We start from the raw sequence: 25,387 nt of genomic DNA, 5'->3' as shown, positions 1-25,387 counted from the left end.
AAAATAATTACTTTTTTTTTTTTTTTTTTTTTTTTTTTTTAATGTGAAATCACATAGAATGTTCATTGTCCTCTTCCACCCCAGAGTTTAGATGGCAGGGTTTGTTTCAGGAGGTGTATTTCTTTTTCATTTTTCTTTTAGAATGATAAGTATATTTTCTATGCCCTGTGGCTTTTTTCCACTAATTGACTTTTGTAGGGACATTTTCAATTCCAGAACCGGAAGGTTCTAAATGTTATAAGTAGAGCTGCTTAGAAAGTGTCAATGGTTGAAAATCGGGTATGAAGGGTGTAAGGGGTTGTTTTGACAAAATTTTCAAAAAAGGAATTGGTTGGTAACTGTTGGCTGTAAATCTCAAGCTCAGTTATCATTACATGACAGTCAACATGTAACAGCTTGCATCGAGGCATTCTGGAATTTTCATTTCCTCCTGGTATTATATGGTATACTGATGTTTTAATTAGCTCAGATATAACTAACTAAAAAAGAAAGTTGAATTAAAAGAATGTAGTTTCCAGTGACAGTAGTATTATAAGTAGTTATGCCACCTGTTAAATGTGAATTACCCTCATTTTTCTCAATTTCTCCATTTCTCTTTAATAATTTACTGCTATCAGCTCTTAGGAGACATGCGGACTAAGGTATAGAAATCACTGTTTTCCCCTTTATTATAATAGTTTTAACATTTTGCTGTATTACATGCGTGGATCATACAAAATTATATTTACCTATCAATTTTTCTTCTTGAGATTTGCAGTTAATAGATTTTTCACAAATAAAGCATACATAGAAAATGATTAATTAGGTGGATAACTTTCAGGCTGCTGCTCTTTTTTAAATTTAGTTTGGAAACCCATATAATCAATCTGAATTTAAAGTGTTTTTACTACTATACCTTGATTGATTGAACACCTGTAACCATTTATTGAAGCAGGGGTTGCCATGCTTATAAATGAATGGCCCAGCCTTTTGTAGATAGATGTAAATATAAATTTTGACACTAATTTGTGATTATTGCTAACATGGGGGTCTGTGTATAACAGAAAAAGCCTGTACGAAGGAGGTATGAATCTTATGGAATGTACTCGGATGATGATGCTAATAGTGATGCATCCAGTGCCTGCTCAGAAAGATCATACAGCTCTCGGAATGGCAGCATTCCCACATACATGCGCCAAACAGAAGATGTAGCAGAGGTCCTCAATCGTTGTGCTAGCTCCAACTGGTCAGAAAGAAAAGAAGGTCTTCTAGGTCTACAAAATTTATTAAAAAATCAGAGGACTTTGAGGTAAGAAAATGTCAATTGATTTAAAGCAGTTTTCTTTTAGGAACAGGGAAGAACCCACTGCTGTCCATGTTTGTATTTATATGTGGTATAATTTTATTATATTCTAAGTAGAATTGGAGTGAGCAAAGAAAAATACTCTACTGTATAAATGCTAGGTAGAAAATGTCAGTGATGTATCTTGGTATAAAAGTTATAGGTCTTGATTCTGTTTTATTTAGTAAAGTCACTTCATCCGGTTCCATTTGCTGAAGTGGGAAGTAACTGAGATAAAACAGAAATCCAAAATAGTAAATAAAGCCGTATCTTTCAGATATTTCTGAGATGGTTTGTTTTCAGTGTGACTCTCTTATTTTAATAAAACTACTCAGAAGTCCTGCTAGAACCCTTCTCTAATGAGGGGGATCATCACAGACTTAAAAAATGCCTAGAAAACCACTTGAGTGTACAATATTTGTACAGTATAGCCTCATTAATCCAGTGTGCCTGGGACTGAGCACCTGCTAGAAATTTGAAAATGCCAGATTTTTTAAACCGGCACAGCAGCCAGTCAGGGAGTAGGGGAGGAGGGGGGAGCAGTGGCCACATGCAGAGCCATGGCACAGGGTAGTGAATGGCAGCAGGCACCATGTGCAAGGTTCCCCCTCCATGTCTGGGAGGACGGGGGGGAGCGGCGGCTAGTACCGGAGTGTTGGGGGAAGTGCTGTATTTTTTATAATTCCAGATTTTTAATATCCAGATTAATGAGGTTATACTGTATGTCTTAATTTATTATCAAAAGAAAATGTTAATTTGAAATTTAATTCAGCTTTTAACTCATACATGATTTTCTGTTGAAATTGGTAACTAATGAGAGTGGTAACTAATCCCAACCTTAACTTTTCGTTGAACTCTTCTTTATTTAAATATTTTTTTCCTAAAAGTTGGCATTGACAAACAGGATATCGAACCAGAAACCCTTCAAAGTATTAGGAAAAGTTCCCGATTGATATGCCTAATTAATTATTCATATTTTCACAAAATTTTTGTAGACCTATATTTAACAAAAGATATTTAACATTGTAGGAGGTGAAAAATATTTCTGATATGTGACTTAAATATTTCATATATAGATTGACTTTTTCAATTAAAGTGTAAAATAAATGGAATATTACTTTGGATTATTATGAGTTTAAAGAGATTACTTAGTTAAAAGTTATATTTAAGCAACACTTTTCATTATCAATTTTATTAATCTCTTAATTATTAAAATTGAAAGAATTAGAATGCCAAAACCAGGTTATTTACTACCTAGTTTCACTATGGTGTTTGGTTTCAGTGATTGCTTTGTCCTAGTTTCATCTGCTAGGTTTCATTTACTGCACGAGAATGTATAATCAAAGTTAAAGTGCTTCACTTAAATGATTACAAAAAAGGAAAGTTTCTTTGAGAAGGGTTTTTTTAACCTTATCAAAATGTGCTGGCCTTAATTTTTGGCTTTGTGTATAAGGCTTTTTTCTTCAAACAATGCTTTACAGTAGCCCATTAGTTTATTAGGTAGCTAATTAGTTTATTGTTATCTAATTGCTATTTCTCATTATTGACTAATTGTTATGTCATATTGACAGTCGAGTTGAACTGAAAAGATTGTGTGAAATCTTCACCAGGATGTTTGCTGACCCTCACAGCAAGGTATGTTTAGGTTTTACTGTTTGCTTGTAGTCAGCACTCAAAATCTTACACAAAGTTCTTGGTACAGAGTAGTTTCTCTAAATGGTGTCAGTAAGGATTCAGATGCACTTTTGAAAAATGTGCTGTGCATTGTTATGAAATTTGTGATGGCGATCCTGAACTCTTAAGGAACTCTGCTGCAGTGTGCTCTTATTATATGTGCTCTTATTTTCAATGATTCTGAATTACTCAGTTAAATATAAGGAGATTGTGGCATTTGACTTGATTTGGGTTTTCAAACAAAAGTTCATTTTCCATCTTATGGTTAGGGAGATGAAGTGTATGCTGAATTCTCTGCTAGCAAAATTGAGTTAAAGTAAAACAACCCAGACAAGTGGACAGCTCTCTAAAGCTAGTGGGAAATAAAGTAGAATATTTCTAATGATTTAATAATTATTTAAGATTTTCTTGCTTGTCTTGAATTTTAGGCATTCTGAAAAACCTTTACCTGTTTTCCTTTGTTGTGCAGTCTGTGTTAGCTTTTATTCACTTTTCAGTATTGATTTAAATCAGGGGTACTCAGCCTGAAACCAAAGGCAGCCCACAGAGCCTTGGAGTCCATATGTGACCCTCCCCTTACACGGCCTGATCAGAGCCAAGCCACGCCTCCTTCCCTCCTGGCCATGAGATTGGGGCTGGGCAACAACCCCTTTCTCCCATAGGGCTAGGCCATGCCCTCTTTCCCTACATTGATAGTTCAGGATCAGTTCACATCCTGCCCCTTCCCCTGTCCATGGGGTTGGGCCATACGCCCTTCCCTCTGCCTGTCCTGGTTGGGGCCAGGCCGTGTCCCTGTCCTCTTGTGGGGCTGGGCCATGCCACCTCCTCCCATGGGGCTGAATCATTTGGGGTTGGCCCAAGTCTCCTTCTACCATATCACTAGATCAAAGCCAGGCTGCCCCTTGCTCTGTGGGGTAGGATGGGGCCCTGCTGGATCTGGCCTGAGGAGGGATCAAGAATTACCCATCTGGCCGGTTGGCCAAAAAGGTTGAGCACCACTGAGTTAAATGATAGCATAAACATCAAAATTAAATAATCAAAAATAGTTTATGATTTCAGAATTAATGGAATCGCCAGGGCCTTAACTACCAGGATCTTCATCCTTGGCAGTGGCAGTGGTGGCTGGACCAGCAGTGGGAGCAGCTGCCATATTTGCACCCCTGTTAAGTGGGCACTTTGGTCACTCTCATCCTTTGTTACACTGCTGGTCACAGCTGATTGTCATGATTGGTGGAACTTTCAGAACTGGCTCATAAAATGTAAATGTGACAGGTTTTCAAAACTGGATTAATTGAAAAGCTGACAAAATAAGGAGCCATAGTGAGCACCAAAATAACTTGTCAAGATTTCTGCTGTTGCAGTAGCAAAGTTTTGCCTTTTGGGAAATTTGGGACACACATGGGAACAAGGGTTCAGAAAGCAAAGCCAAAGGATTTGTTGAACCCAGGAGTTTAGGAGAGAAGGCCATGAGGAAAAATGAAGTTTAAGTGCTGCAGAGAGACTGAGTAAATAGCCAGGAGAAGATGATCGAATATTGGGGTACATAATGTTTTACGGATCATGTAACAACAAAAATCTTTAATTTTTTAAACTTAATTTAGCTGGGTCAGTTTTGTTCACAGGTCACTAGTGGTGTCTTTAATATTGTATTGTTTAATATATCAAAGAATATAGTGTAAAGACCTTTTTTAATAAGAAAAGCACATTTTTGTATCAATTAATTAAAATGTTTGATATAGTTGTATCAAAATGCTAAATTTGGCATATTTTCATAAAAGGTACTTACAGTTGTGGCAAATTACTTAATTCCTTCTGATTATGATACTCCCTCTTTTAGGTTTACTGGGCACACTTTTTGTTTTGTAACCAAAAGGATGGTCAACATAAATCAGTTATCAATTTAGATTTTTAAGAAGTGTATTTTAAAAAATTAATAGCTTTTCCTCAATCTACTGCTGTTCTGCCATTAGATATTGCAAACCTGCTAAATGCCAACCAATGATTGAACAGCAGAACAGCAACTTTTAAGTATCCCAGGATTAACAAATAGTAAGTTTTGGTATTTGCATGTGAAATCGTAATATGTAATCTTCCCTCAGAGTATTTGTTCAAACGTCTGCAGGAAGTATGTCAACTACCATATGTTATACTCTTTTAACATGCTCTTAGTCAAATGTAAGGAACTGCTTGGGGAAAAACAGTGACTGAATGGTAACTTTAAGAGAAAAGTGGTTTTAAAGAAATAAAGGGTAAACTAAAATGGTTGCTTCCATACTGTTCTGGAAATTTATGATAAAAGCTTTTGAAATATTTTTTTTATTTTTTGTTTTTTTTTCTTCCATACAGGAACTTTGCATTGATGGAGACTAATTTGTGTGTTTTTATCTTTTTCCCCCCCTTTTTTTTCCTTTTTGCATGCTGTCCCCTGTGTTGGAACTCTCTTTAGAGAGTAAGTTGGTTCAGTATTTGTTGGAAGCCTTAACCCTATTGCATGACTACGCAATTAACCCTTTTTCCTCTTTTTCTTCCTTTAAAGAATTCATGCAGTATCAAGCTTTTTGCAATACATAAAATGCTATATACAGTTAAACAAACTGTGTGGTAATGTATTGAGATGTGCTTTATCTACTAATTAACTGACATCATTTGGTTATGGGCTCCTGTTGGTGGTTGGTGCATCTGCAGTGTAATTATTAAGTTACATTTTAAAAAATAATTTACCAGGAAGATACCAGTTTTTCTTACAATATCTGTTTTTGTCCACTATTGAATTGAGATTGTGTAATCTGATTTCAGAATTGAACATTCTAATATGAAAAAAAAAAAAAAAAAAAAAAAAAAAAAAAAAAAGACTATCAAGAAAAATTATATCTGGTATGGATTATTTCCACTGTAAATAGTTGAATTCCAGCTTCTATTCTGCTCTCTTTTGTTTGGATGCTTGTATAATTTTCTGAAGTTGTCCATATTTGATCAAAACACAGATGTTTTGGGGAAGCTCAATCAATATTCAATCATTTTGTTGTTTCCAGGCATAAATGGATGCAGCTGTAACTGGAAACTGAATTTTAAACTTTTCTTGATACTTTTCAGGCTTTGAAATCCAGCTAAGTTTGAAAATGATTCATTTGGTAATTTTATTTTGAATATTTTATTTTGGGAACTCTTCAAGCTTAAGCTTAAATTCTTTTATAGCAATTCAAGATGAGAGTAATTCAGAATATTGGCATAGAAGCTCTGGAGTGCATTAGCAGTAGTAGTTTATAGAAATTCAAACATGAACCAGTCCCAATTTCTAAAGCTTATTAGGAGTATACATAGCTTTTTGCCAGCTTATTTAGCTTGCAGATTTCAGTATGAGCCAGCAAATCGTATTGCTCAAATTCAAGGAATTTAAATGCTCTTTTGATAAACCAGGAATTGTAAGCTATATAAGTTCAGTGGCTTAATTTCATAACCTTTGAAAACCCCTAAATATCCACAGTGAACTGTCAAGTTTAGAAAATCAAGTAATTAAAAGTTAACGTTATATGCACAGCATTTGTCAATGCCAGTGACAGCCTTTTTAAACTCAAGGCATCCCTCAGAAACTGTCAGCTCTCAGCTTTCACTTGTATTTTGACCAAAAAATAAATAACTGAACATTTCTTTTGCATAGAACTTGGAAAGACTACAGTAGGTCAGAAGGTTTTTTGACGCACTGGATTCTTATTTGAAGTCTCTAGGTTTGCCTCATGAATCATGTGCAGGTGTCTGCACGCATAACTGTACTGATATCTTTCAGCCCACATTCTTAAAAGGATCTCCCTGCATCCCTGGGTATTGTAGCATTCTGCGCTACCTGCCCCTCCTGTGTCAGGTCAGCACCTTTCCTCTCCTCCTGCCCTCAGCAGCTCCCCAAAACTCCCTAAGTGGCTCTGCCCCCTGTGCAGCTAGGCAGCAGGCAACTCGGATGGGGCTGCAGGCAGGTGAGGCTGGGATCAGGATTGCTTGGCGGTGAAAGCGCAGGGATGGGGCCCAGGGCAGAGCCACAATCTGCTCCCTTCATGTCCCTTTGGCCACTGGTTGCACAGGCAGGGGCATGCAGGGAGTGGATCCTGGCTGCCCTGGGCCCCAGCCCCATGCTGTCACTGCCCGTGGATCCTGGAGTCTCCATGGAGACCAGCCTGAGACCCGCGTGGGCAGGGCATACAGATGGGCAGATTGGAATGCTGCTTTCTTCCCACCCACAGCCCCATCCCGAGTGCAGGACAGGCAGGCAGGGCTGGGACTAGGATCAGAATCATGGATCTGTGGTAGTGTGGAGATGGGGGACAGAGCCATGATCAGCTTCTCACATGCCCCTGCATGTATCACAGGGATGTGTGGGCAGCGGATCCTTGCTGTGTCTAGGGCCATGGGTTCCAGCCCCATGCTGTCACCACGGCCTTGCAATCTTGATCCCACTCCTGGTCCTGCCTGCCTGACCCACTCCCTGCCTGCTGCCCCATCCCATCCCATCCTCCTGGCCATGAGCCCTGTCTGCATGGGTCCTGGGCTGGTCTTCACGAAAACCCTACTCACGTGCTCTGTCCAGTGTCCCCAGCGGTGGGTGCAGGGCAGATGGGTCAGAGTGCCCGGGCAGCGTGGCTGGGTCTGACAGCAGCAGTGGAGACTGGCAGCGGCAGCTGGAAGGAGCCACTGGTGTGGAGGCTCTCAAAAGTGAGTGTGGCCACTGTGCCACCTGAGCCATACTGCATGGCTGGGGGCACTAGGACCAGCCACATGCGCCAGGTTATCTGTCTTTTACTCCCCACCTCCATCTTTTGTGAAAAACCCTGGAAGATTACATAAATCCCTAGTATAGTGGACTGTATTCAGACCGGAAAGTGGAGCTCTTAAAAGTAAGGTTGCTTGTGCAGCTGTAATTCTGGACCTAGGTGATCCTTGATACAGGGTAAAAGCCTGCATGCATAAATGGACTGGGGTGACTGGCTAAGGCTACAGTACTGCAGAAAAGGACTGGGGAGTACAGTGGACTGTAAACTGAATAGGATCCAGCAGCATGCTCCTGTTGCAAAAAAGGCTGGTAGAATACAGGACTATATTAATAGGAATATCACTTGTAAATCAAGCCAAGTTACTTTCCCACGCTATTCTGCCACCCCACTGGTGAGAGAGTGTCCTGTTTTGGGCCCGTAGATTTGGACAATTTAAAAGGAGCCCAGTAAAGAGTGGCAAAAATGGTGAGAGTCCTAGAAAGCATGATTTACCAGTGAAGGCTAAAAGGGAGGGAATTTGATAACAATATCAAATATCTAAAGAGAGCTTATAAGAATGATAGACTGTTTTTTGTGACTGCGGGTAACAGGCCTAGGAGCAATGGTCTCAAATTGCAGCAGATGAAGTTTAGGTTGGAGATTAGAGAGAAACTTTCTCACTGTATAAGTAGTGAAGCATTGGAACAGTCTGTTCATAGAGGTTGTTTGATGTTTTCAAGAGCAGGTTAGGCAGACCATTGAGTGGAATGGTTTTAGTTGGGAACAGTCCTGCCTTGAGCAGGGGATTAGTCTAAATAACCACTTGAGGTCCCCTCCAGCCCAACTATTATGTGATTCTAACATCTTACATTTCCTGATCCTCCAGTGCTCAACTTTTCAGTTTAAAAATATGTTTATAATATAGCTTTTCCTATGTAATAAAATGTATAGGATTTGCAGCATGGCTACATTGTTTGCCCTACACCTTTAGCTTTTGGAATAGTCTCATTTCTAACACTACCTTGCTTTTCATTGAACTGATACATTAGCACTGATTAACTTTCACTGGCACAAAGTCATAGTGGATTTGAACAAAACATAAGGCAGACAGAACTTTCCTTTTGCTTTTGCACCCACAACTTGCCTATTCCAACACAAGATGTGCTGAAGCTGTGTTCTAGTATTTGTCCCAGTCACATATGCTGTGAATAATTCAGAGCATTCCTATTGCAGCAAGCAGGCCAACACACCACAGATTTAATTAGAGCTTTCATCTTTCAGGGAGGGGAATCTTTGATGGAAACACTGACTGCCCTGCTTACTTTATTACAGGGGTGGGCAGTTATTTCAGGTGGAGGGCCATTTACTGAGTTTTGGCAAGCCCTGGAGGGTCACATGACAGGCAGCCAGGGGCAGATAAATATTAATTTTCTAAATTTTGTAGGGGCCCTGTGGGCTGGATAGAATGGCCTTGTGGGCTGCATTTTGCCTACCCCAGCTTTATTACCACAGAATGACTAAGACCAAGAATTACTAAGAAAAATATCCAGAATTATCATAATTTGTCGACCAGGTATTATAAGTTTTTATATGGTCTATTAAGAATCATGCTTAACTATTAACCAGGATCAGGCTTAGTATAAGGGAAAGATTATTGGACATCTGTCCACTGTGAATTTCTTACCTTTCTTTGGGTACTATAATGGATTAATAGACTAGATCAGTGGTGCTCAACCTTTTGGCCCCCTGGACCAAATGAGTGACAGGGCCCATCTGTGGGCCATATCATGTTCTGTGGCCTGGCACTGCCCCCTCCTTGTCCTGTGTGCTGGGATTGAGTCCACAGGGCCCAGTGCTGCCCTCTCCCACTCCCTGCACACTGGGATTGGGGCTCAGCACCACATATGCCTAGCTCTGCTCACTGGGATTGAGTGCCAAATCCAGCACGCAGGGCCTGAGGAAAGGCATTTAGGCCCAAAAGCTTGCAAAGAGAGAAATTTTTTTTGCTACTATTTAGTTGGTCTAATAAAAGATTACCCTAGAGTAATTACTCTACCCAAGAGTTTTGTCTGCCTATCCTGAACAGAGAGAATTTTGTGAAAACATCAGGTGTGGCAATTGAATTGATATTCAATGAAAAGAAAGCTGAGACATCAATAGTTACCAAAGCCAGACTGGATAACTTGGATTAAACTAGTGGTAGCCAGCCTGTAATGCTGGTGCCGGAAGTGGCACAGGCAGCCTCTGTGTGTGGCACCTGGCAGACTGGGAAGGAGACGGTCAGCAAAGTGACAGGGCAGGGAGCAGAAAGCAGAGCTATGCATCGGGTAGGTGAAGGGGATTGGAATGATTTGTAGGGCACAGGGCTAATATATAGCAAGCCTGCCAGAAAGATTGGCCTCCACTGAATTAAAGTCTAGACTTGTGTTTGTGTTTTGGGTATTTACCCTGATCACTGTATTGACATCAGTGAGAGCTTTCATTAGAGCTGCTACCATTGTCTGGTACCTTTTCTCAGCAGTATACCTTTTTGATCTGAAGATTAGGTTAGAATTCTGGTAGAATATTTAACATTGGAGTCAGATATCTAGAAAATGTTTGTCCCACTCCAGTTGAAACTTTATAATTCCAGAAGTTAGTGATAGTTTCTAACTATGTTAACTGCACGCACGCACATGCACCCATACCCTCTTCTTTGTCATAAAGCTGTACCACAGGTTTTAATGTCACTTGTGATTTGGTCCTACAGCAAGGGTTGTTCTTTTACTTTTGATGTAGATTGCTATTTACGAAGTGGCACAGATTAACTGCATTGCTTTTCCAAAGTAGCATGAAGAAATACCTTTCTAGAAAGCTAATATGCTATAGATTTCAAAAACATGTCAGGATCTGAAATGTACTTGGCTTTATCTTTTGCTGTGGTGGATGATTTCTTCTTTCAAAATCTTCTCTTACAGAAAGAACCTGGTCCTTTTCACAGATATTCTGTGAATATGCAGTATGTTTTTGTCCATAAATAATAATTCACTAAAATAGTGATGTAGCTTCTTTGTTTTTTTTAGAGGTTATTTTAATAGTCTGCATGTGATATGTAGAACTGCCTTTATACATAAAGCTTGAGGCAGTGAGAAACAAAGTCAAGCTGAAAAAAAAAAAGTAAAGTTGTGCCAGCCATCACAGTGAGCATTTCTTTTCTCATTGATACTGCATGGACTAAGTAATTGCCAAAATCCACAGAAGTTGGTTAACGTTTCAAATGTATGCCTGTATCCCAGAAGCCAATGAAAAGCAAGACCGATTGTTTTCCTGCTTGGCTGCAAATCACTACCTCTTTCTGCCTTTGATTCTCTTATTGCTTACTTATTTGTTTGTGAGTTCAGCACATGTCAATGTGACTTCCTCTTTTTTCCCATCCCAACCCCTTTTTCCCTTTTCTATCTCTTTTTTTAGGTGTTCAGTATGTTTTTGGAGACTTTGGTGGATTTCATCCAGGTCCATAAAGAGGATCTACAGGATTGGTTGTTTGTATTGCTGACACAGCTGCTGAAAAAAATGGGTGCTGATTTGCTTGGGTCTGTACAAGCAAAAGTTCAGAAGGCACTTGATATCACAAGGTAATATATTCCTGACCAAAATGTGCTGAGTGACTTCCAGATTTCCCTCATTATTGTAATGCAGGGGTGCTCAATCTCTGGCCTGAAGGCCAAATGTGTCTGGGCCATGGGGCTCCCTACAGATTGGGAAATTTAGCTGCAGGGGAGCAATGGCCATTAATATTGCCATTCTCTCCACTGCCAAATTCCCATGCCTTTACCCCCCAGTGTCAGATTGTGGCTAGGCCATGGTCCCTTCCCCCCTGACAGAGCTAAATCAGGGCTGGGCCACACTCCCTTCCCCGCTCCAGGACCGCACACCACCAGCCCCAGTCTGGCCCATGGACTGCCCAAGCACTGCTTATCCAGCATGCTGGACTAGGGACAGACATGACGCACAAACTGGTTTATGTGATCAGAAACTGACTTAAACCTGTAACAGAACAGATGTTCAGTGCACATAAACCAGTTTCAAAACTGGCAGGGAGGTGGGGTTCCCCCCCCCACCTCCACTGCCCCTGGGGGACCGCAGTGGGGTCTGCCTACCCCAACCGCCACTGCTGCTCGCTCCCTGCTTGCGGCAGACAGCAAAATAAGCTTCCTCCTGCCCCCTCTGCTGGAAGCTGGAGGGAGGGGGAATAACCCCCACCCTGCCACTGGAGCAGAGGGGTGGGGTGCAGCCAGAAGCTGGCTGTCAGGAACACTTAGGCAAGGAAGGAGGTTATTCCCTCCCCCTCCCTCTGGCATCTGATGGCGAGGACAGGAGGTGGCCTATTCTGCCACTTGCCCCAACCCTGGAGCAAGCAGCGGTGGCAGCAGTGGTCAGGGTGTGCAGACCCTGTTGCAGTCCTCCAGGGGCAGTAGGAGTAGAGGGAAGAATAATCCCCGTCCATGCCTGTGACAGTTGTGCCTCCTCGGGTCCGTCTACTAGTGACCCTGCAACACTAAGGGCCAACCGCCCGTCTTCTGGCCTGCCATGCCCTGTTATTTGCTTGATTGGAAGATATTAATCAAGCAGGAGGCTGCCCATTTTCTGTCTTGATGCCTGGGGCACTATCTGTGGCTCCTTTCCTCCCCTTACACTGCAGCCCAAGCCTCGCAGATGTACCTGACATTGTTCGGGTCCGTTCTACTGCGCCCTCACTGGCGCCCTCTAGCTTGTCTCACAGCCTGCACCCCTACCGGCACTCTCTGGCTTGTCCCGCACTGCCCGCTCCAGGGCTTCTCACCACTGTCCGCTCCGGGGCTCCTCGCTGCCCCCTTCACTCTGGGGCTCCTCGCTGCCCCCTAGCTTTGGGCTGGGGCCAATGTACCCAAAATGCTGTGCCCTCTTTGGCACCAGGACCCCCTCCACACTACTGTGGGGTCCCTGTGAGGCCTCCTTCAACCCCTAATAGCCTCACCCAGTCCTCCGGTCAAAACAATAAACACAAGAACACAAAGCCCCTGGGCTACAACATAAAAGCTAGACCGTCCAGTCAAACAAGATTCAGTCCCTACCAGAGAGAGAGCGCCCCAACCCCAGCAGCAGCCAGGGGATGTTCCCACCGTCAGAGTTCTCCCCTACATCTGCACTAGCCGAGTTCCTCCTCCCTCGGCTGCCTGAGGGTAACTGGCCTCCTGCCTGGGCTTGGGAAGAGCTAAGCCCTGCCCCTTTCTGTCGCTAGGTTTCACTGGTTGCCCTAGCAACCAGCACCTGCACAGTCCTGGTGACTGGCAGCTGAGCCTCCCCCCTTCCCGCTCCTAGGGGTCTTTCCCGAGCCATTTCTGCTCTCAGGCGCAGGGCACCTGAGTGCTCTGCGACAGTGCCCCATCTGCCTCAAGGGCCATACTGGCCAGTGTCTAGCCACACATGGCCCCACTGATGCAGCAGCAAGGGGAGAGTGCCCAGCAGACCTAGCTTGGATCCTGCTGGTGAGACAGGGAGGGGGGAATTAAACCCCTCTCTGGCCAGTTCAGCTAAGGCTACAATCCAGGCTGGCCAACACCCCCCACCCCCCAAATACAGCATCCCTGCACACAGTCTAGCTGCAGGCATGTGCCTGCATTTCCTCAGTCCAGAGGGAATGTCTGCACAGTTACAAATCAGTTCAACCTAGGCAGGTTAGACTACCTGCAAAGTTTGAATCAATTCAGGCTCAGGCTTTTTGAATGTTTGTCCCTAGCCTTGGAGAAAAAGATTGAGTTCCACTGCTGTACTGGAAGGGTTTTGCTTCAAAGAAGAACCTGTTGTTAGCTTTAAAACCACTTCTGAAGTTTCAAAGGTAGTTTAGACTCAGGAATAGAGCCTAATTAGCATAGCCCAGTTAGCTTTGCATTGTGTTGTGTTGATACACCCTATACATATTAATGATGGTGGTTTTGTAAGTAGCACTTAGAGTTGTTTAACATAAAGAGGTGGTTAAAATAAGCCCCATGTATGTAACATGTTTTCCTGATGCTTTCATTTTGCAGAGAATCTTTTCCAAATGATCTCCAATTCAGTATTTTAATGAGATTCACTGTTGACCAGACCCAGACACCAAGCTTGAAGGTAATGTTTTCCAAACTTGTATTATAAGCAAAATATTGATAGATATTTTCCTACTGTTAAATATCTGGATGTTTTGCCAAAAAGGTTTTCAATTAGTGGATTTTGTTTTTATAAAATTTCAGACAGTCAAGCCAGCACTGCAGGACCAGCTTCGCTCTTTTTGGAGCTCAAAGGTTTTTGTCTGCATTATTGCCTTCATTTTTAACCCTGTGCAAAACTACAATGTGTCAGATAAGTTTTATTTGTATGCACCTGTATGCATCTACTAACCTTTGCAAGAAACTTTAAGCATGCAAATGTTGCAGCTGAAATGTTACACAAGAGTCAAAGCATTTGATGCGACAACAGACCTAATAAGGCTGTACTTCAGTAAATACAGGGGCAACAAAGATGGCTGCCTAACACCAAGCTGGTTATGCAAACTCACTCTCTCAAATCTTTCCTAATTTTATGTTTGTGATTTTCCAATCTTCCTGTCCAAATTTAGTGGCTCTGACAATGAAGATATTTTACTAAATTATTGTTTATGTCTAGTGTGTTTTGTGTTTGTTAATGTATGTATATTCAAATTGGCATATTTAAATTATTGTTTTCAAAATAAGTTCTCTTTTTGGTATATTCAGTGCATACTTTTTTATGTTGCTGTTCTAAAAGCAAAGTGTTCCCTTATAAATGCACGTATTTTCACCAAAATCCTTAGGTTTAGAAACACCTTTACAAAATAAAGATTGAAATCCGTAGTGAAATTATAGTTAGAAAAATCTGGCTTTGGTATGAAGGGAATAAAACCTAAGGTTTACAATTAAGACAAATTGGGGAAACAACAAGCATATACAAAATTGGCATTTTTCTGCTCTTTACTGCACGGAATAATTTTACACAATTGAATGTGTTGCACAAGATAGCATTGCATAAGGTAATATTTTTGCCCTGACTACAGTGGGAATACATGAAATATCTTGTTGCTCTCTCTAAAATGCAGTAAGATTTACACTGGTAAACTCTTTTAAGGACAATTTTTGCTTTATTATGCAGTTTTAAACTAGGGACTGTTATCAAAGCTGTTGAATTAAACCAGTAAAATAGTCAAGAAATTATAAATTTTCTATAAGTGTGTTCTGAAGGAAGACTCTTTTTTCCGCAAAAAGACTAATATGTCAGGTTGTATATTAATCATTTTTAAGTTTATTTTTTTCATAGATTTCTTGATGTAACCACTAATGCAATGATTTTCAACCTGGGTGATGCAAGATCCTTTCAAGGGTGCTGTAGGGTGCCATAGTGATAAAACAAAAATAGGCAGTGTTAAAAACATTCTGACCTGTTGTGGTCTTTCTAAGTTCTTTGCAATGTAACAATTGCTTTATTCTTTTTCTGTAGTCATAAAGTGAGTGAAAATTAACAGCTGGTATTTTCTGATGAGTGCCTTGACAAGCCTGAAAAGGCTTGAGAACCACTGCACTAAAGCATGAGCAGATGCCTTTTGTAAAGCTCATACTAGCAATTTGGGGATAAAAGGTAGGAACTTCTGATATAAGATGAAGGCCAAAGAGTGAAAGCCATCAAAGATATGGAGATCAAAAGCTACAAGGTATAGAGGGTGGATGGGTTGGGTCAAAGCATATCTTGATAACTTTGAAGGAAGTCAGAAATGCCTAGGTTAAGAAACAGATTCTTGGTAGTTAATGTAAAGATTTTTTAGTGGTTAAGAAAAATTAAGATTTCTTGAGCAGATGTGATCAGTGAAGTCCACTATTTTGGAACTGTGGCTTCAAATGTTTATCAGTATGTTACTTCAAAACAAAATTGAGACTATTCTTAAATTCTTCTCTAAACTATATATGCTTGATTAACAAGAAATAATTTTGTATACAGAAAGCCAAAGGCCTTTTCAATTCACAGTTCTGACCCATCGAAGAAACCCCTAAACTAACACTAAAGACATGGGTAATGTATTTATTAGAGGTAATTGAATACAATGTGGTAGAAGTATTACATATCTAACTACGTGACTTCAGTGTTTATATTTGTACCCAAGTGACTCATAACTTAGTTACCTTGTTATAGCTAAGGTCCCTAATGGACTTCAGAGTTTCAACTCTTTTTTTTTCCCCTTCTAACCCTAGAAAATTCCTTTAAAGGGAGAGATTTTGGGGTGGGTTAGGTGAATTCGGAAATGCCTTTCATTTCTGTGATCACAAAACTGGATCAGAGAGGAAGATCTTTCAGTATAATCTGATGATGATTAGATTCTTCATTTTATCTACAAATTAGTCTACAAGTAGATTCAGCTTTGACCAAGAATGTGTGTCTGGCTCTTATGCTTTGTCCTGGGCTTTGTCATGTGCTTTCACTGCAAAGGAGTGCAGCTGTTTGTATGTTGTGCTTATACTTACCATACCTCTAATGTAGCTGGGCTTGTCCCATTAGTGATTTAAAAAATTAGAAGCAGGACTTTGAATTTGCTGCAAAGGTGGAATGTGAACCAAAACAGCAACAGTGTGCATCTGTGAATCACTCCATGGAGAAGCAAGGCATTTTTAGCATCGTTTAGGGTCTGGGCATTGTTTTTGCATTCGTCATCAAATAAAATGCATTAAGATGTGTCAGAGGATGACAAAAAGTCATAAATCACTTTGAAATCCATGTCTAAGAAGAAGTGATGTTTTCTAGAGAGCATTCCTTGGCAGGTTCAGTGATGAGTAAAGCAGGCTCTCAAGACTTCGTGCCATTTTGGCAAATATGGAATGTTTGCCTTCAAAGAAAGGGCGTTGTTCTAGCAAACTCTTCAAAGCACTTCTTTTTTCCCTGAAGTATCAGTTCAACCCTTTTTGGGTTGAATTTCAGGCACCTGCTGTTTGTCCTGGAGTCCGTCTCCTGTGTAGGCATTATGAGCAGAGTTGGTTAGGATTTTTTTTTCCAATAAAGCATTTTTTCACCAAATGCTGATTTGATGAAACCAAAACTTTTCACAGGAAGGCGTATACCATTTTGGGGAATGGTTTGGCAAATCCAGGATGGAATTTCTGGTCAAAACTGCAGGGGGTTAGGGAAGGGGAGTGGGGGAGGGTGCCATTAACTCAGAGGGCACTTGTTTGACGTGTTAGGAAACCCATCCTCAGGTGTCTTTTTTCCCCTTCCATCTCCCATGTTCTCAGAGAGCCAGTATTTTCCCTCCCCCCTTCTCCTCTTCCCAGCAATAAATAAAAGAACAGCTTTTATGCCAAAACAGGCAAGAGTGTAGGGGTTAGGGCACTCACCTGGAATGAAGGAGACTGGGATTCTACAGGTCTTTGGTTTCAGCCCAAGAGAACAGATTTAAAACTGCATCTCCCACATACCAGACAAGTGCACTTACGGGCTATTTGGCTTTTTTGGAGGTGCACAGGTGTCTCTTTCTCTTTCTTTCTGGATTTTGTAAGGTTTGTGTTTTATCCCAGTGTGCAATGAGTGAAATCCAAACTTTTGCAGCACAGGAGACCCCTTTCCCAGTCCACTGTCACATTGTTCAGTGTTTTTAGGAATGGAGTTGCCCCACCACTGGTTCTCGGTATATTCTTGGCAGTGAAGCTGATACAATTTCATTATAATTGACCTGATGTGAAAGATCGTTCTGCAAAGACCGAACTACTTTTTACTATAGTTTAAACCAGTAATTCTCAACCTTTTTAGACTCCAGGCACCCTTTGTTGGTCTCAGGTCACCCTTGGAAACGCCAGCTGTTAATTTTCACTCATTTCTTGACTACAGAAGAATAATGGAGCGATTCTGTTGCAAACAACTCGCACCACAACTGGTCAGAATGCCTTTGATGCTGTGGATTCTTGTTTGAAATCTTTGGGTTTATCTTGTGAATCATGTGTAGATGTTTGCATACCTAACAGTGCTAATGTTGAGCAGCACCCTATGGTACCTAAGGAGGGTCTCAAAGCACCCCAGGGTGTTGCAGCATGCTGGTCGAGAATCACTGGTTTAAACTCTCTAGTCCATGTACAGGTCACTTCATGTGAAGAACTTTGTTCCAACACTGTTATTACTGTAGCACTTGAGAGCCCTAGGTATGGACCAGGACCTCGGTGTCCTAGGATGCTGGGAAAAAAAACAGAATGAGAAGATGCGTTTCGTAATGTGTTTAAAAATCTAAGAGGCAACAGACAAATTCAGGAAGATAATATTGGTCAATGGGATAAGTAGTGATTTTTAGTAGAGTAGTTGCCTGACCATTATGAAATACATTGTAGGCATTAGAATAAAAGAGAGCAGGGAGGAAGATGCAGTGTGCACTCTGAATACTGAAAGTATTGCAGGGAGGGGACCTCATCCTGGATTGGACTAAATATGGTAATATGAGTTGCCTTTCCTCCCACAAATGTATACATTTGTATAAATAGTTGAAATGTTATGTTCATTATCAGAAGTATCTAAGTGGCCCATTTCTATTAAGAACAGTTGTAATGTATGCCAAAAACAGATTCAAAGTCAACCCAAAACCCTATCCTGTGATGTTGTACTTTTCTTACTGAAGAGCATCTCTGATATAGTTCAGTTATTCATGGAGACAAAACAGCTGAAAAGTTTAAACAAAATGATCTCAGTAAGTAATTGCCAACCTATTTTCTTGCCTGCTGCCCATTCATACACGTACTTACATTCATTAGTCATCAGTTAGTTCAAATGGGTGGGGTGCGTATGCTAGATTTCTTCAACTTAAGAACATAAGTACTGTAGTTGGTCAGACCACTAGTCCATCTAACCAAGTACCTGTATCTCAGTGCAGAACATGGATGCTAAGGCAAAGACACCTATCTAGACCAATCTGTCCCTTTCTTCCCTTATACCTTCCAGTATTCAGAGTCCTATAAAGTCATAATTTGGATGTCGCACCCCAAACTGTAATGTTTAATACCCATTGATGGACCTATCCTGCATGAATATGCCCAATCCTCTTTTTCACCCAGTTAAACTTTCAGTGGCTACATCTCTTTTTTGTATACAGTGAGTTCCACAAGTTAACTACATACTGTTTGAAATAACTTCTTTTTGTTTTGTTTTTTTTAAACCAGCTCTCTTATAATTTCCTAGTTATGATATTGTGACAGAGTTAGTAAATCCCTATTTTCTTTCTCTATGCCATTTGTGTTTTTATTATTCCGTATCATTCTGCCCCCCCTCCCCCGCCGTCATCTTTAACCTGAAAAGTTTTAGCCAATGGAGCCTCACCTCAAGGAATCTTTTCCACCCCCTGATCATCCTTGTTCTTCTCTCTAATGTCTCTTCCTCTGTTATATCCTTTTGAAGGTGGGGGAGCAGAACTGCACACAGTATACAAGGTGTGGGCAAATCATGGATTTATACAGTGATAAATGATATTTGCTGTTTTGTTTTTAGTTCCCTTTTTTAATAATTCCTAACATTCTATTTTCACTTTCAACACCTAGTGAATATTGGGCTGCAGTTTTCAGAGAACTACCCACAATAACGCCAAGATTTCTTTCTTAAGTAGTAACAGCCTGTGTAGAGATCCTCTCTGAATATGTGTATCTTGGGTTATTTTTTCCCATATACATCACTGAATTTCATCTGCCATTTTGTTGCACATTATTTCAATTTTATGAAAACCTGCAGTTTTTCACAATTAGCTGTGTTTTGACCTCCCTGAGTAATTTAGTGTTATTGTAACAGTTCAACTTCCTTACTTTTTTTTTTTTGCAATGGAAAGGTTCTTTACAGGATTTATCCCAAAGATATTTAATGCTAAATACCAGCTGCTGCTCCAGGAAGGACTGACAGTGGATTTTGAGTTCTAATAAAGTAAAGTGTACTGGAAGAGGCTGTTTACACTTGTATATATCCATTGATTGATCAAATGGCCCTCTTGCCATACTTTGCTGCTTTGTGCCCCCAACTCCAAATATAAACTAATCAAAAACCAAATGAATGTCTAGACTCTTAAATGTGGATTGATGCTGGTGATCTTGGTGTTAGTGAAAATTAAGACATCTGTTAGTACAGTATGTTCATTTTGAGTTTTATATTGGTTTTCTCTTTCATATTGATTCCTGGTAATTGTTTTAAAATTAATGAAGAAAAAAAATTAAGAAACAGGTTTGTTTTGATTCTGTTAATTTTTTCTGGATTTGTTTAATTTTTGTAAGAGAAGGAAATTTATTTTGTAAGCAACATACCGTTTTTATCAATCTACTTGACTATGGCTATCTTTGCAGGTAAAAGTTGCAATTCTTAAATACATAGAGACACTTGCACAGCAGATGGACCCAGGGGACTTTGTTAATTCAAGTGAGACTCGGTTGGCAGTATCTCGAATCATCACCTGGACCACAGAACCTAAAAGCTCAGATGTTAGGAAGGTATGTCCAATAAAACTGAAATTAATTAATAGTTTCCTCTACATTAGTTTTGAGGGTGAATAGTGTTTTATGTGTATTGTCACAATAAAGAGGTAGTTGTTATTTATATAGCCGTACCCTGCTCTACATACTTTAAAAGAAAAAGTTATTTGGGATTTGTAATGTAAGGCCATCTTTCTGAGAATAACTTTTCTGAGTTCATTCTGTAGGACTAGGGAGTCACCTACTTTAGTATCAGTCTTGCCATGCAAATGAAATTCAAACATGATGGGTTAAAATAGAGGGGAAAAAAGCCTTGTATATTTTAAGGCAAAAAGGATGTGCTGAGAACATTTTTGCTAGTCTCTTACTAAAAAATCTTAGAATTTTAGAAAGGACAAGTTGATTGGGATGAAACCTAAGTTTATGGTAAAAGGGCTGACATTGCTTTTATTTTAGATACTTGCATGGCATTTACATTTATTTAAGTGGCCTTCTTTAGGCAGCTTTTACTAATATTACTTCAACAAGGACCACCCTCTGTCACAGTAATAATACATTCACCACAGGACAAGTGAGTAAGAAGCCAAAATTATAGTTCATTTGCTTCAGATTTTACAAAGTTCTTTGTATTTGATGAAAGGATTATGGAGTAATTGTTGAACTGTTGACAAAAGGAGGTTGACTTTTTAATAAAACAGTATCAAAGAGCTGAGCAGATAAAGGCTACAATTGCTGTGGAAAACTAAAATACACTTTTTAGAAAGATTTGTTTCTGGGATGAGTGAGTGATGTTTCCCTGTTTAAAGAAAATATTGAAAAGATTTTGGCTTCATTAACCTCATAATATTCAGTATTGTGAGCTCACTTCTGATTTTTATGCCAACCTCTCCTCTCCAAGTCAGTTTAAGGGATTTTTACCTTTCTGAACAAGTTTTTAATAGTTTCTCCTTCCTTTAGATCTTTGAATCCTCCCATTTGTCAACTTTCTTTCCCTTGCTGAGCTAATATAATCTACTTTCATTACTCCAGTTATTTGCACTCCCCTTGATAATTTGTGGATTTGCCTTTGGTCTCCAGTTTTTTTTTTGTTTTTGGAAGAGCTCTTAGTGTAACCCAAATTGAACTTGGCAAAAATCATTCCTCCCGAGCCTTCCTTTTATTCTTTACCTGCATCATCTTTGTCTTTCAAAGGTTGATTCTTAAAATTATTTCCCCCAATAAATATATAATTATGTCAAGACTTTACAAAAGAGGGGGCTGCCAAAATCTGCTATAAAAGGAAACCTTAATTCATTATATGCAAGTGAAAAGTGGGGGAGAACATCGCACACAAATGCACAAGTTTTAGTACTTTTTTCATTATTTATCAAGTATCAAATGATTGAAGTGTTATTAAGTTAATTAAATTTAAATTATTAATATTGATGTCCTCCTTCATCCTTTCCCCTTTTCACCTTTCCTACATACTAATATTGAAACCTATTTTTCATTATCTGTTCAAAAATTTCAGTGTTCCTCTGCATTCCTGTTCTTAATAATCTTGTCTCGGAATTGACCATTAACATTCCATGACTGCTTTCCCAGCTCTAGCATTTTTTGCTATCTTTTGAAAACATGGAAATATTGAAACCTAAGATGAAGAAGACTCACTAAATACTTCTGCTTACTTTAAACTGCCTAGTTCTGAGCTGCTCATCAAAAATGACACACATCCAGAATTTATAGCACCCTGTAGCAAAAGACTGATCAAACGTGTTTTAGATGTATAGCATCTTCCATCAACTACTAAGACTTCATGAAAGTTGCTAATAAATGTACCTTTCAAAAAGAATTACAAAAGTTGAGCCTTTCAATAAAAGTTGCAGGGTTTTAAAGATTTTATATAGAGAGAGATATTCACCATTTGTTTTTAAATGTTTCCTGTAATTTTTTCTGAGTGGAAAAGTCTTAGTAACTTGTTTTTAACACATGTACAGATCTTTGATTTTCATATAACGTTTTGGGTTTAATCACGTTATCTGGACAGTTATAGAGGCTAAACAGGTTTGAGAATGTAACTCAGGTATGAAGCCAGCATATACCTGTGTTTCTATACCCCTGTATTAAAGAAATATAAAACAGTTGTGTTGATGTCAACTAATTTAATGTCCTTTTTCTGACAGAACAACAGACCTCTAGATAAAGGTGTAGTAGATTTAAGTAAAGCATTTTAGCAAAGGCAGAGAAGGTACTGGTTAATACTGTAACTGTGAGGTGGAGAAGGAGCTGGCTAAAAAGAAATTAAATCAAGTTATATTAAAAGGAAAGCTATCAGTCTGGAGAGAGGTTACTTAATAATATTCCTTAAAATATTCCTGCTGTTTAATATCTTCCTTAGCAGTCTTTTCGTGCAAATTAGACATGTTTAGGAAATTTGTGGATACCACAGTTGGGTGACAGAACACTAAGGCAGAGGAAAAATAAGTTTTATAAAAATAACCTTCTGGACTGGGGTAATAGAAGTGTTATGAAATTTACTAGCACAAAGTACAAAGTTGTGTGCATGGTCTAAAATCAAGAACTTATGTTATAAGCTGTGGCTTTTAGATTTGAGGCAAAGGAGAAGAATAGAGACAAGAACTTTGATTGTTGGGTGATTGCAAGTTGCTGGTGTGATTCAGACCTGAAAGAGGCTTAGTTTTTAGAGGAGACAGAAGCAACAGTATTGTTATACAAGTCACTCATTGGACCTAATTTACAGTATTGTATAGTTCTGGTCACTTTTGTTCAAAAAAAGATTAATTTAAACAAGAAGGTTCAGAGAAGGGCCCCTAAGATTATTAGGTGAGAGCCTATCTTGTCAGAAGAGATTAAAATACCAAAGTATGGGGGGTGTTGAGAAGTATATGAGTGCTCTTTTTTACAAACATGTTTGGAGGCATAAAAGATGTTTCAAATTCCAGGGAAAGAAAAGAGTTAGTTAAGATTATGGGTAGAGAGAAAATGCAGACAAACTAGTCACAAATCAGTTTAAACTGGAAATTAGAAGGTACCTTTGTAATCATCAAAAAATGAAGTTCTGGAATGGTTTCCTGAATGACCTCATAGGTTCAGGGAACTTAAATTGTTCAAAGCAGATTTTGATTCTTTTGTGGAAGAGATGGCATGATGATATATAAGAAGGAGAAGGAGGATCCAGGGAACTATGGACCAGTAGTACCTCACGTCAGTCCCTGGAAAAATCATGGAGCAGATCCTCAAAGAATCCATTTCTAAGCACTTGGAGGAGAAGATGATTTGGAACAGTCAGCGTGGATTCACCGGGGGAAGTCATGCCTGATCAACCTAAATGCCTTTTAAGATGAGGTGACTGGATCTGTGGATGTGGGGAGACCAGTGGATGTGGTATACCTTGATTTTTTTAGCAATGCTTTTGATACAGTCTCCCACAACATTCTTGCAGGCAAGCTAAGGAAGTATGGGCTGGATGAATGGACTGTTAGGTGGATAGAAAACTGACTGAAGCAGCGGGCTCAGAGTAGTAATCAATGGCTTGATGTATATTTGGTAGCTGGTATCAAGTAGAGTGCCCCAGGTGTCAGTCCTGGGGCTGGTTTTGTTCAATGTCTTCATCAGTGACCTGGCAAATGGCATAGAGTGCACCCTCAGCAAGTTTGCAGATGATTAAGTTAGGATTCAGAGTGACTTAGACACATTGGAGAATTGGGCCAAAAGGAATCTCATGAGGTTCAAGAAGGACAAGTGCAAAGTCTTGAACTTAGGATGGAACAATCCCATGCACAAGTACAGGCTGGGGACCGACTGGCTGGGCAGCAGCTCTGCAGAGAGGGACCTGGGGACTGCAGTAGATGACAAGCTGAATATGAGCCAACAGTGTACCCTTGTTGCCAAGAAGGCTCACAGCTGTATTGGTAGGTATGTTACCAGTAGGTTAAGGAAAGTGATTATTCCCCTCTATTCAGCACTAGTGATGCCACATCTAGAGTACTGAGTTCAGTTTTGGGCCCCCACCTATAGAAAAGATGTGGACAAATTGAAGAGAGTCCAGATGAGGGCAACAAAACTGGTGAGGGTGCTGGGGCCCATGAGGAAAGACTGAGAGAACTGGGCTTATTTAGTTTAGAGAAGAGGAGACTGAGAGGGGATTTAATAGCCACCTTCAACTATCTGACGGGGGCGTTCAAAAGAGGATGGAGCTAAACTGTTCTCAGTGGTGGTAGATGACAAAAGAAGGAGCAATGGTTTGAAGTTGCAGCAAGGGACATTTGGGTTAGATATTAGGAAGAATTTCTCACTAGGAGGCTAGTAATACACTGAAACAGGTTACCCAGAGAAGTGGTGGAAGTACTATCTTTGGAGGTTTTCAAGACCCAGCTAGGCAAAGCTTTGGCTGGGATGATCTAGTTGGGGCTGGTCCTGCTTTGAGCAGGGGTTGGACTAGATGATTTCGTGATGTCCCTTCCAACCCTAACTTTGTGATTTGGGGTTGTTTTTGGAGCAGTAATTTAAAGCTTGTAGCATATGATGGGAAGTGTTTGAAGTCTCCACAAATGTAATGGGAAGGAAGCGATCACCATTCATGTTGTTTGTCTGTGCAGGTGGCATCTGGAGGAGAATGGCATTAGTTCACCGGTGGTGAGAACAAGATTGGGTGGCAAAGACTGAAAAAGTTGTCAGGTGCTCGGAAGAAGGCTAGTGTTAGAGCAGTTGTGCAGAGGAGTGATAGGCTTGCAGTGACTCAGCTCTGGAGGAAAGTTTCTTGCTTTGAGGTATATTTTATATTACTGGGAATTCTGTGGTTTTGTGTGCACAGATAGGGAAGGCCTGTCTGCATTAGGGGTGTGTGAAGCAGGCCAGATTAGATTTGGATTCGGCCTCGTTCGTGGGACAGTGATTTGATTAGTTGATTTGGGTCACTGTCCCGATTCGATTCAGCCGAATCCAAATGTGAAGATTTGATTCTGATTTGGAGAATCAGTGATTTGGCTATAGATGCAGTTTTATATGTTTTTTCTACATACTTCGAGGTACCAGGCGTGGCTCATAAAAGCTGAGATGGTGGGGCAGATGGAGCATCCCACAGGAGCATGGGGGGCCCCTTGCCTGTTCAGCAGTGAACTGGAAGTACTTCTGGTTCATTTCTGGGTCTGTTGCTGAATGCAAGGGGGACTTCCCCC

At 40.2% G+C, this 25,387-nt stretch overlaps 1 protein-coding gene across 24 annotated transcripts in view; it reads left to right on the top strand.

Annotated features, from left to right (window-relative positions):
• The window catches only part of CLASP2 (cytoplasmic linker associated protein 2), a 276,414-nt gene that overhangs the window by 217,592 nt on the left and 33,435 nt on the right, over window positions 1-25,387 (top strand). For 12 of the 24 annotated variants that reach the window (XM_019508951.1, XM_019508941.1, XM_019508939.1 and 9 more), the window contains 8 exons: window positions 618-641; window positions 1,044-1,288; window positions 2,893-2,956; window positions 5,442-5,444; window positions 11,185-11,348; window positions 13,782-13,860; window positions 13,983-14,033; window positions 20,085-20,228. In XM_019508951.1, the coding sequence (XP_019364496.1) occupies window positions 618-641; window positions 1,044-1,288; window positions 2,893-2,956; window positions 5,442-5,444; window positions 11,185-11,348; window positions 13,782-13,860; window positions 13,983-14,033; window positions 20,085-20,228 (774 nt within the window). The remainder of the gene's footprint in view (window positions 1-617; window positions 642-1,043; window positions 1,289-2,892; window positions 2,957-5,441; window positions 5,445-11,184; window positions 11,349-13,781; window positions 13,861-13,982; window positions 14,034-20,084; window positions 20,229-25,387) is intronic. The other 12 variants (XM_019508959.1, XM_019508942.1, XM_019508948.1 and 9 more) reach the window with 5 other exon arrangements.

This window comes from Gavialis gangeticus, unplaced genomic scaffold, assembly GCF_001723915.1.
Source record: "Gavialis gangeticus isolate Ggan-Ray unplaced genomic scaffold, GavGan_comp1, whole genome shotgun sequence".
Classification (NCBI taxonomy): domain Eukaryota; kingdom Metazoa; phylum Chordata; order Crocodylia; family Gavialidae; genus Gavialis; species Gavialis gangeticus.
Note: the sequence above shows the minus strand (reverse complement) of the source record. Positions and strands in the feature narration are given on the sequence as shown.